We start from the raw sequence: 12526 nt of genomic DNA on the forward strand, positions 1-12526 counted from the left end.
GCAAACATCTGTAGGTCTATGAATGAGCGGCATTACCCAAAGGCTTGCCTCTCTTCCTCTTGTCTCTCTGTCAGCTTGGTGGTGTAGTCACCCTGGGAACCTCTGCAGCACAGGACCTGAATCTCAATGAGCTTTAGTTGGTGCTGACCTCACTTTCCCTTACACTGTATAAACTATATCTGCTGTGGTTAACACACCATGTGCAAATATACCCACATGTGCTGTTGATAACTTGGAATACCTGGATCTGTCAGTACATTCCTCACATGCTTTTTAAATAACAGAAGGATGCAGTGTGGGAACGTGTGTGCCGGCGACTGTAAACAGCTCTGTAATCTCAGCCCTGCCCTGCAGCACTATCAGAACTGCCATGCATCACTGGAAAGTATCTAAGATTACTGCTGGGGGTTTCCACTGATACGTCACACTCGTGAATGTTGAAATAATGTTATCTGAAGTCAGGTTTTAGTCTCCAAGCCTTGGCTTTCTGATTAAATAAACATTGCAGATTTTTTTTTTTTTTTTTTGGGGGGGGGGGGGGGGGGGACTTTTTCCGTGAATGACCTTTTACCAGCTCTCCGTTTGCTTGTTCTCTTCTTTGTATCACACAGTCATCTGTGACCTCAATCACAGTTGAAAACCTCCTACTGGGGCATGACTGTTCCATTATCTAGCAAGGTGGAGCTGAATCAGTGGCTGCTGCAGGAGCAGCACATCCTGCGATGTAAGAAAAGGATGACACAAACCATTAATTCCTCTTTTCATAATGACTCTGCTTTAATGGCAGCATCAGCTCCTCTAGTGCAGCACAACCAAAATATTCATTCAGACATGATTCCCTTTGTTCCTTCTTTCTATCTGGAGCCTTAAGGCATTGGCAGTCTGTGTGCCACCAATGGCACCCACCCCCACCCCAGATCAACCCCCAATAGAAGTTTGGCGAGCGTTGCCTTGTCTGGCTTATTGCGGGTGAAGTGGAGCATACCAACAACTCCTGGAGGGGAGCAGTTAAGGGAGCACAAAGCTTCTTTACACCTGACCTTTATAGGTTTTCTTTTTTTTCATGCTGACAGGAGCTTTCTAACAAGGGATGTGTACATGTGTTTGTGTGTGGTTGGTTGAGGGAGGGGTCTGGGCAAGCGGACATGTGCCCAGACATCGCTGTCATCTTCATTTAGCCGTTTTCTGTCAGCCTGAGCATGTGGAGGTCAGTGTAGCGATGCAGCCGTTGTTGCACTTGTACAAATATAAACAGTAGCAGAGTCCATGTTCGGATCTAATGCAGCCAGACAGGCTGTACATGCACGTCTGGCCTGGGACTGCTGATTCAGGATGCGTCGTCTCACTCTGGAATTGACTGCTCCTATGGACACAAGCTCTGGTGTTTTTATATAGATGGAGGTCATAAAAATGGAGATTGGTGACATTTTCTTGGCATTGCAAATGATGAAAGAAATGTCATCTGCTGAGCACGACTTTTACTGAGAATGTAACCTTTTCTGCAGAGGCTGCACGACATGTATAGAGAGAACTGAACTTACTGGGTATTACAAGTGTATGATGATTCTGCGTGTGTGTGTGTGTGTGTGTACGTTTTCATACAGACTACTTCATTATCAGTTCGGACTTATTGGGTCAGTTTATTTTACAGCCGAGAGGAACACATGAGCAAAGTGCTGCAGGTGCACTTAGAAGTACAAATTAATGTTTTGCTACAGTCAGAATAGCAGAGAAAATTCATTTTTGCATTTATGGCTTCAGTGACCTAAATTAACTGGTTTTGCTAATCAGCCATGCTAATGGCATGCCTCTCAGAGACGCCATTGGTGTTTAGTCCAGACCCAGAAAGTAGGATGCATTACAGAAGTTAAATATGTGGCACTTCAGATAAGGTAAAAAATAAGACAAAATGGTATCTGGAAAAGCAAAAACCAGGAATAAAACCTCTAATATTACAAGTAAGGGATGATTGCTATAAATAACTGTAAACATTCATTCATTCATTTTCTGAACCGCTTAATCCAATTCAGGGTTGCGGGGAAGCTGGAGCCTATCCCAGCTGGCTTTTGGGCAACAGGCAGGGTACACCCTGGACAGCTCGCCAGTCCATCGCAGGGCCTAACTGTAATCATGTTCATCCAAAAGATAATCAAGAACAGACCAACCGGATCATTGAGCTGGGAATTAAATTATTTGAATTACTCAGTGTCCATCTCAGGAAAGTAACAGAAGAAAACAGTAAACAGAAGAAGCTGGTAATAGGACAGAATAACAGAGATAGAAAAACACATCTTTAGATCAGAGCTGTAAATTAGTTAACATGGACCCAGTTTGTAGCCCCTGATTGTTAGTTTTGTTTTGTTTTTTGTATCTTCAGCCGAAAGGTGACCTGGAAAGTTGGTATCTAAAAGCTAAAGGGGGACAGATTATTCCCTATCATATCAGAGTCAGGCCTACTTTAGTCAATAAATTCCTTTCTGTAATGGTAATGTACTGAGACAAAGACAGCTGTCCAATTTAGTGGCTTAGTTTAACTGTAAATATTGCTTGAAGGAAGGCTGTAGCCTCTGGTGTCTTTCCTTGACCAATCACTCCAAAGACCCTGTAAAGTTACATGTCTTGTCACTTCCTGTTTGAAGAAGTTTGTGGCCCACCAATGATAAAAATGGTATTAAGTGGTTTTAATATTCTTTACACACTTAATACTCAGGGGCATTAATGCACATTGATATTCGACATATTTTTGGTTTTTTTTTTCTAAATTTCGTCAGCTGAGAGCTGATGTAGAATAGTGGGAAGTTTTGATCAGGACACTGAAACTGTTCAATCACAGCAGATTAAGCTTGTTAAGGTGTAGGAAAGCCTCTCAGTGCTGTTTTACAACAAATCTATAAATATGCAGAGGCAAATGACAGTATTCTTCCTCAGAGAATAACCGGGTTAATAATCTTGTACCAGTCTTTGATGCATGGTAAGATTGGCATTAGTGGTAACTCATGAACAAAATGTACTTAACTTAAATCAGCAAACATTTTAGCTGCTGCTGTTAAATGTGTCATCATGTAGAACTTATCCTTCCACTAAACTGGCTGTAAACTTTTTTTCTGTCACAAATACCAGCAATTAAAAAGGTTGTTGTGTATTTTGTTTACCTTTGACTAAATCTACAGAGACCAGGTGTTGCTGACTGTGTTTTAATATAGGGGGAGCAACTGTGTTTGAGCAGGTTACTAAGTCTTAGATAGGCACTTTGTTATATTGTCAGTGGTTGGATAGATGTACAGTGAAGCGCTGCATTCGTAGAAAATAACAGATAACAGCAGTAATAACATTAGGAAAACAGTAGTACATGCATATTGTTAGTATACAGCCAAATACCAAGATCGTATTATGTTAAACAGGACTGCAACAATTACTCGAGTAACTCGAGTACGAAAATTGATCGAGGCAAATTATTTGCCTCGAGGCGTCGTTTAATTAATATCACATGTTGATATATTTTAATTTATGCATCATTGCGGCATTCTCAGACCACTGCACTGTTTGGAGGGACCTCATCACTGTTTCAGTAAACATATAAAATATTTAAACATTTATAAAAATATATAAAAACAGAACCTGTTGCCTACAGTATGTCTGTACAGTATGACTGTTTCACCCGGACTGATGACGGACATTTCAAACAGCAGCGGCGAGCGGTTTGCTTTCTGTCTGAAGAGTCTCGTTGTTTTGGTCTCTAATGGCAGAGAAAGAAGGAGAGGGGAGGAAAAGACCGAAAAAGTCATAAGTGTGGGACCATTTCACACTCAAAAGGACAGAAAACGTAATGCAGTGTGTGTGTTCTAAAGCAGGTCTCAATGCTGCAGCGCCTGGAACCCCCCCCCAAGTCACTCCTTCTTTCTACGTGAATTCTTCTTTAAATCTTTTAAAAGGCAGGAATTTCTGATTGATTGAGAATTTTCTCCACACATATTTTAAAAAGTGTTGTTAGCGTGTGCACAAAAGACGTGTTTTGCACGTGCTAACAACACTTTTTAAAATATCATACTTTTAAGACATTTTAAAAGTATCATTTTAGAACATTTTCCTCATGCATTAGGTAATAACACATGCAACAGCTTCACAAATATAAATTTATAGATTTACTTTGGTTGAGTTCCTAGTATTTGTTTTACAAATTATAATTTAAAAAAAAAACAATAAAATAAAATAATCGTTAGAGTACTCGATTATTCGAAGAAATAATCGACAGAGTACCTGATTCCAAAAGTACTCGATAGTTGCAGCTCTAATGTTAAACCACAAAATTAGTTTTATTTAAGGCATTTTGGAAAATCACAGTAAGGTAAAAAAAAACAAAAAAAACAACTTAATTTAACTTTTAAAAATGAAAGAAGACAGAATTTCATTTAGCTGCTTCAGTTGCAGGATTTTAGTAGTGCTCATATTGGTTTTCCAGCTCTCCTTTTATTATAAAAGGTCAATAAATATTGATGGAAAAATGTCTTGGCATCAGTTCTATTGTTGAGGCAGTAATGGTTATCGTATCCTTCCTTTTCAAGAAATTTGGCCTAGTTTGAGGAAGCCTCTTAGTTTTGAAGGGCATGAAAATATGTATTGAACAGATGTGTTTTTAACGTTATAGGAGACTGGAAGAAAGAGATTTTTCATTGACATGTGAAAAAATGTACATAACTACACCGAGTCCTACCTCAACGCCATCCAAGACTTTTAAGTTCACTTGAAAGACCAAACAAGCCATGATGGCTGCATCTATTCATCTGCTTCTCCTCTTACCCTAATTTGCCCACCACACAGATATAGGGTAAATCTGGGCTCATCAGACCACATATCCATTGCTCCAGATTCCAACCCATATTGCTGTCTAACCTTTTTCCAGATAGCCTCACTGGTTAATGGTTATCTTATGGCTTCACAGCTGCTCAGTCCAAGTCCTCTGCTTTCCCTTCACATGGTGCGAGTGGAAATGTTCTTACTTTTGCTATTAAACATAGGCCTGAGTTCTACTGTTGTTTTTCTTTGATTTGATTTCACTAAACGTTTAAGTAATCATTGATCCCCATCATTCAGTTTTTTTCAGCTGAATTTCTTCCTCAAAGAGGAGCTATCCACTATCCCTCCAGTTTTTAATAATTCACTGGACAATTCTTAACCCAGTTTTAATGGTTTCTGCATTTTTCTTTGATGTTTTCCCTTCATGCTTCATGCATGCCAGTGATTAGATTTTTTTTTTTTAATGACTAACATCTCTTCCACGACTATGAGATGTGTCTTTCCACATGAAATGGGAACCTAGTCGTTGCAGTTGGGGTTAAATAACTTGAATGAATGAATCCCTCTAGCAGTAATTATCCAATAGAAGGCTTGTACCTGTTTGTTTGGTTAAATCCAGACCGTAACCTTTTTTTGGTCAAGCAGTGTATCAGAACATCTATCATGACACAATAGGAGGAGTCTCACAAGTCTCAGCATCCAAACGATCTTGTAATTGAACCCACAAAACGGCACAGTATAACCCAATGGAAGCTTATTGTACCCAATGTCCTGACAGCTAGGTGCCCTTTTGTTCAGCAGTCAGCCCCATTAGCCCAGTCCAGCTGCAGTTGTGCCAGATTTTAAATTTATGACAGATTACAGATAGTAATTTTATTATCAGCATGGCTTGGTTCAATCTGTCTGAGAAGAAAGAAGTGCCCAACTAAGTCATACTGAAGTTAAAATGAGTGTTCACCTTATCCTTTGATGAGGACTCCATTTCTTTTGCTACTAAAAGAAAAACTAACCTTTGCAAAAAAGAGTAACTAAATTGTTTGAACAGGAAAATATGTGAATCAAATGTTATTGTCTTATACCACCAGGCTAAAACTGACTGAACAGTTGGAATGCAGGTACATAATATAGGTTTCCAGTGAGCTGTCTCCATGACAAGAGACTTCTAGACTGAAGACTGTTGTGTTAAATATTCTTTGTGTGTGCCTGTGTCATGAGCTGTCAGTCTTAGTGACTTGTACGTCATTAACAACGGTCTTCTTGATGTGCAGGCTGCAGCATAGTCACATGGCAGCACTGTCTCTGCCTGACATGGCCTGAGAAAGCTGCATTTAATCAAGCATTGCCCAGCTTTAATCAGCTTCCACTTTACCCCTCTCTGCTCATCTTGTGGTCATCCTCATCCAAACAGCCGATTTATAGAGCCATGCATGAGAGTGCTCCAGTGAGAAAAGCTCTCTGTAACAATCCCTGTATCCAGCTTGGGTATGTCTGCTAGTCGTGCAGCTGGAGCTCTTACATAGCGCAATCCCTATTCTCATTCTGAAAACATATAGAATTTGTTCGGGGGTTGATTTGCCTGCTGGTTGCAGTAGCATTTTAGAAAGTAGTGCATGCCCAATGGCTTCTTCCCCCCTTCTTCCTGTGAGTTCCCTCATCAGTTCTGTCACCATATGGAAACAGCTGGTCCTGTGTAGTAGGAAAACAACCTGGAGGGAGGCAGAAGTGCTACATAGGAAGGACAGACACAGGTAGGAGTGCTGGGTGGGCTTGGTAGAGGAAGGTTTTTGACTTGCTTGTGGACATGTAATCACTGTCCATAAGCTGACTTGGGTTTTTATTCTGCAAGCATGAGAACACAGGCATTGTCATTATTTATTTGTTAAACACTAGGCAGGTTCATAATCTGGGAAACTCCTCAGCTGCATTTTGGAAGTTCTTGTAATAGCATATACCCCAGCAACTTACTGTCCTTTTCTGTAAAAGCAGAGGACAAACGGCTTCCTTGAAACATAATCAGACACAGCCCTGCGTCTATTATCCAAGCTGGGGGGAAGGGGGGTGGCTACTACAAACACTCACATTCTGTAGCTGTGATACTTTCTTGTGCAAACCAGTCACGAGGAAGCAGCCACGCAGAAATTCTCCCGCTGTGTGCCTGACAGAGTTCTGTCCTATTTGAGCATTTATAACACAAGTCTTTCTGTGGAAATCCCTGGCATTAACTTGACCTTACATGGGAACATTTGTTTTTCTCTCAGGATATGGTGGGGTTTGAGGCTTGTGTGATTGTCACATTGCCAATAGTATTTGCCAGTAAGTATAGAGTTTAGTCATTCTTCAGAGTGTTTGTGTGCTGTATGTGGGGGTGAGTGAGGACAGAGGCGGACAGGGGAGTACTTATTCTGTCCTGATTTTGAATCGCACTCAAAGGCTGCCAGAATGTCATCAGGGAAGGGAATGACACTGAAAAGGCAGATCAAAGATGAGGTCCACCACCCCCACCCCCCAACCCCCCCCCCCCCCCCCATGCAGCTGCAGAAGGGAAGATATCGGCTTCTTCGTGGCTAGCTGAGCCTGTGAATGCCACAATGGGGAAAAAAGGACCAGTAGTGGAATTTTCTACATAGAAAGTGATGACTTGTTTGCCAACATTTTCCTTGGATGAGGTTTGACAGGTCTACTAATCATGGCTTTTCTTTTCTTTTTTACCCGAAGTTCATTTTTGTGTCAAAGTCAATTCAGTGATTGGGTTGTCCTCAAGTTCTTTTGGCTGAAGACAGACAAATAAAACACCAGGGTGGAACTTGACTAATATCAAAATGGTTACTGTTGCTGTATTGTTTTAACCATGCTCTCTGTTTTTTTCCCCCCCTGTTTTGTTCACAGCAAAAAGCCTCAGGCAAGGTGCTGTTTGACCTGGTGTGCTCCCATATGAATCTCATTGAAGGTGACTACTTCGGCTTGGAGTTTCAGAACCACCAAAAAATGATGGTAAGAAAAATAAAGTAGATTACATCCTTGTATTCTACATATATTCTTTTAAATACTGCTACTGTAATTACTCTGTTTTCCACTTTTGCAGGTTTGGTTAGACCATATCAAACCCATTATCAAGCAGCTCAGACGTAAGTAGTCCACATCGTCGTGTTGTCCTCTTTCAGTGAACAAGTTTGTTGAGATTCGCATTGTTTCATCTGCAGAAAATGTCCATTAAAGACATTGAATCAGGGGTTTCAAACTTCAAGTTCATGGGTCAGGTGGGCTGGACCTGTAAAATACCAACATAATAACCTTAACATATCAAAAGCACTTAATATTTCCTTGTTTGATGCAAAGAAGTACATCCATCAGTTTTTCTTCGCTAACGCATTACAACTTGCAGATCTCAGTTGATACAAAATCCCAAAATACTTCATCACAGGTGTATAAAACTGAAAATGACAGGATGTCACAATATAATTGCAGTAACTTTTCAAGAACTAAAGGTCATTTTTAATCCACATCTGTGTAGTAATCCTGACCACCTGAATAGACTCACCTCGTGATACAAACTGAGGTCAGTTCTTTAAAGTAAGAAAGATATAAAATATATTACAAGTTTTTCTGATGTCTTGGAAATGTTTTATATTTTAACATAAAAATAATTACTCTCACCTTGACAAATTAGTAAATACATGTACTTTAATTAAGAAAAAAAAAGATGCACCTAATTTCTTCTATGTTAATACCATATTCATCCCATGGGCCAGATCCTCTGGCAGGCCAGTTTTGCTCCTCCGGCTGTATGTTTGACACATTTGCACTAAACAACATGATTAATGTCCAAACAGTATCATGTATTTTGATGCATGTGTCCCACATAGGACCGAAACACACCATCCTGAGGTTTAGCGTGAAGTTTTTTCCCCCAGACCATGCCCAGCTGCTGGAGGAGTTGACAAGGTGAGCTCCTCTGTACATCATGTTGCTCTGCTGAAACTTGGTCTTCCGCTTGGCACTGAAAAACAGATTTGTAAATATGTCAGTGTGAGTGATACCAGCTGTGACTGAAAGCAATTGTGGAGGCATAAATGAAACATGTGCCCTGGTTCCTGCAAGATTTATTCCCCGCTCTGCTTTGCAATGCACATGTCATGGCTGCCTTGTGTCTGATTTAGTCCTCTGGAGATTAGTGTGGTGGAGCTAATGATTTTCTGGTTTGCGTTTTGTAGTTCTGAAGCTAGCTCATGTGTTGCATATTTTTAGAGTCAAAGAGGAGGAATAATTGATGTGCAGACAGCAAAGATGAAATTCTTTTGAATATCATCTTTTGAATAGAAGCTGCATAAATTTTTTTTTTTTGTTCATGCATTAACTTTTTTATATTTACAGTGTTATACAACAGTGATAAGCAAAAATAGATAATAATTTAAATAATAACAGAAGACAATAGACATTTGCAGGCAGACTCTGTATTAATATTTAGGCAGGCTGTATTTTGATCAAAAGTTTGTCATTGCGTTGATTAAAATGTTCATTATTCTGTTTGATGTTAGACTCCAGCAGTAAGTGTCGGTACGAGGTAGCAGTGAGAAGCCAACCCTCACATCTGCACTGTTGCTTAATGTGATGGTTGTTTTGTGTTGGTGGTCAGGTACCTGTTTGCCCTCCAGATCAAACAGGATATTTCCGGTGGACGTCTGACCTGCAACGACAGCAGCGCCGCACTGATGGTTTCCCACATCATCCAGTGTAAGACTCACAGGGCTGCGTCCTCATTTTAGTTGACAGATCTGATAACTGTCTTTTAAAAATACAATGTATCTTTTCCATGCTGAGCTTATCATCAAACATTGTCACACAGCACACTGTGCTCCATTGCAGATTGATTATCTTTGTGTTGCCATGGAGACCTTTCATTGGGATGCCTGAGCATAATCTCGCAGAGCAACCACACATTTCCGTTACTAGTCATTTCTTAGCTGCCATCCAAATGTTTAAAGGGTATTTTTATATCACCAAACACCAGCTTTGGAGCTAGCTTTTATTCTTTCATTAGAGCTGGGAGGCTTGGATCATAGAAGCTATTCTGTGACTCAGTGTTTACCTTTTTTTTTTTTTTTCTTGTTTTCATTTTTCAGCTGAGATTGGCGACTTTGAGGAGAGCCACTGTCGGTCACATCTCCTCAACAACAACTACATCCCTGATCAGATGCCCCTGATTGACAAGATCATGGAGTTTCACTCAAAGCATTTGTGAGTTTCTGGGGGCTTTATGGCATGCAGAATTTAACCTCTTCATTACCGTCCGGCGGTAATGAAGACGGAGAAATTAGGTGTTTCATGGATCCAGTTGGTTTAACTCTGTTCACGAGGTGAGGCAAGGCATGTCTGGACATAAATTATTCTCCTGAGACGTTAACAGGAAATATTGTTGCAAGCCTTGTGATTGTTCCACAGGGGTGTTTTATTAAGCAGGTGACACATTCAGGAAAGCAGCTGTTGAATGAAGCAGTTCTGAGAGTACTGTGTGCAGCTCTTTGGCATATATCAATTTAGCCAATCTTTCTAAGCCGTTTCACAGCCCCTGGCAAGACAGAGTAGACAACAAACTCCTGTCTATCAACAAAAACGACTTTGGTGGAGAGGGAGATTGGAGAACTCACACACTCGCTATCATTAGTTGGGTTTAGTTTGGTTAAAAGCCTGATTTCACGAGTCCATTTCAGGGTAACTAACGAAGGAGTTTGTAAGAAATGAAGCTGAGTATTTTGCTCAGTGTTTTTTTCTTTGTATCTGGTTTAAAATACTGGTGAAAACCATCAAGAGCTCCTCTTACCATCTTTTCTCCACCTTTACCCATTAGTGTGTAAGTTATTCAAGTCAAAGCTTAGCAAACATTCTTCTGCCCTCCATTACAACGTGTCAGAAGCACAAATAAGGCGGCTGCTGCAACATCAGAGGGGCGCCACCAGATTTGACGGTTCTCTTTGACTTGCTCTTTTTTCCACTGCATCTCTGCTGATAACTGGAAGTGCAGCTCCTCTGACTGGGCGCCATGTCAAGTTAAATCTCTTGTTAAGCACCACACACACAGGAAGCAGGAAGGCTTATCCACTGATAAGAATTAGGAAAGTTAGTTAACATTTGCAGCCCCTCCCCGACCTCCCACCGTGGCTCTATAAACTCAGATCAACATTAGAAACCTGAATCCACTCTTTCTTGATCTTTCACCTCAATTAGATACACTCACAGGAGGATGATAAGCCAGGATTTAATTTAGAAATTTGTTGAAAGCATATTGGATACTGCATACTTTACTTGTTACATCTGAATGTTCGACCCTTTTAAATGAGCTTTGTCTTCATCTACCTTTTGTACTCTCACAATTTGTCTTTGGCAACATTTTTACAGTAAAAAGGTAGAAAGTGGTATTTATTTTTATCCCCTCCTGTCTGCAAGTCCACATATAAATAATTAGTTAGATGACTGAAACAAGTCGCTTTATTTTTTACCAGATCGTTTTGCAAGCTACTTTCAGACAGTGATTTATTTTTTTCATTGATTTCCCTGTTGTCATAGAGCCCGGTTAGATGTATGAAGGATGAAAAAGCACACCAGCGTCCATGTCAATGCCTCATTAATGGATTTTCATCTGGTTTTGGTTAATAGCAAATACTTGTGTAATTCCACCTGTGTGTTTTGCGTTGCAGAGGTCAGACACCAGCAGAGTCAGATTATCAGTTATTAGAGGTAGCTCGCAGGCTGGAGATGTATGGGATTCGGCTTCACCCGGCCAAGGATCGTGAGGGGACAAGGTTAAGTCTGGCTGTGGCACACACAGGTGTCCTGGTCTTCCAGGTTAGTCACAAACCAGACAAATGTGAGCACGAAAGCACTGTGCGCTCACTTCAGGCTGCAGTTATCTGTAAAAAGGTTTTTCATTTACTTTTCATATTTTAGGGACACACAAGGATAAACGCCTTCAACTGGTCTAAAGTTCGCAAGCTGAGCTTTAAGCGCAAACGTTTCCTCATCAAACTGAGGCCAGATCTAAATGTAAGTGATGCTGCTTGCTTCATCACAAAGGGCTGCTTCAGGACTGTAAGTTGTATCTGAATTGCTTCCTCCAGAGTTCATATCAGGACACTCTTGAGTTTCTGATGGCCAGCAGAGACTGCTGTAAAGTCTTCTGGAAGATCTGTGTTGAATACCATGCCTTCTTCCGCCTCTTTGAAGAACCTAAACCCAAGCCCAAACCTGTACTCTTCACGCGAGGCTCCTCCTTCAGATTCAGGTTTTTGTATCATAAATCTGCTCTCCAGCAGGACTAAAGACACTCACTCACTTAATAGTCTGCCACAGCTCTTCCAGAAAAAGCTCATTATTATCTCTCTCATGCTCGCCCCACAGCGGTCGCACACAGAAGCAGGTGATTGATTATGTGAGGGAGTCTGAGTTTAAGAAGATCCCATTTGAAAGGTAAAGGCTGCAGATGTGCTTGACATATTTTGTTTTAGTAAAATGACTTGAGAGTGTGTAACGGTGACCTTCAACATCCTGTGTGCCAGGAAACACAGTCGGATCCAACACAACAGTCGCCTTTCGCCGTTGCCTTCTCCCCGCCACCATGAAGTGCCAGCAGAGGTCAGTTGTCTTGTCGTTTTTTTGTAACACAGTATGATTAATTGTACTATTATGTTTTTTTTCTGCTTCCACTTAGTCAAAATAGAAGGAATGAATTGTTATCAGA

General features: G+C 40.7%; 1 protein-coding gene across 2 annotated transcripts in view; it reads left to right on the forward strand.

Annotated features, from left to right (window-relative positions):
• The window catches only part of LOC306766998 (FERM, ARHGEF and pleckstrin domain-containing protein 1), a 57378-nt gene that overhangs the window by 27230 nt on the left and 17622 nt on the right, over positions 1-12526 (forward strand). For both annotated transcript variants that reach the window (XM_079254877.1, XM_079254878.1), the window contains exons 3-12: positions 7681-7785; positions 7877-7919; positions 8658-8736; positions 9428-9525; positions 9915-10029; positions 11487-11634; positions 11737-11832; positions 11907-12070; positions 12187-12255; positions 12345-12420. In XM_079254877.1, the coding sequence (XP_079111003.1) occupies positions 7681-7785; positions 7877-7919; positions 8658-8736; positions 9428-9525; positions 9915-10029; positions 11487-11634; positions 11737-11832; positions 11907-12070; positions 12187-12255; positions 12345-12420 (993 nt within the window). The remainder of the gene's footprint in view (positions 1-7680; positions 7786-7876; positions 7920-8657; positions 8737-9427; positions 9526-9914; positions 10030-11486; positions 11635-11736; positions 11833-11906; positions 12071-12186; positions 12256-12344; positions 12421-12526) is intronic.

This window comes from Telmatherina bonti, assembly GCF_933228915.1.
Source record: "Telmatherina bonti genome assembly, chromosome: 15".
Taxonomy (NCBI): domain Eukaryota; kingdom Metazoa; phylum Chordata; class Actinopteri; order Atheriniformes; family Telmatherinidae; genus Telmatherina; species Telmatherina bonti.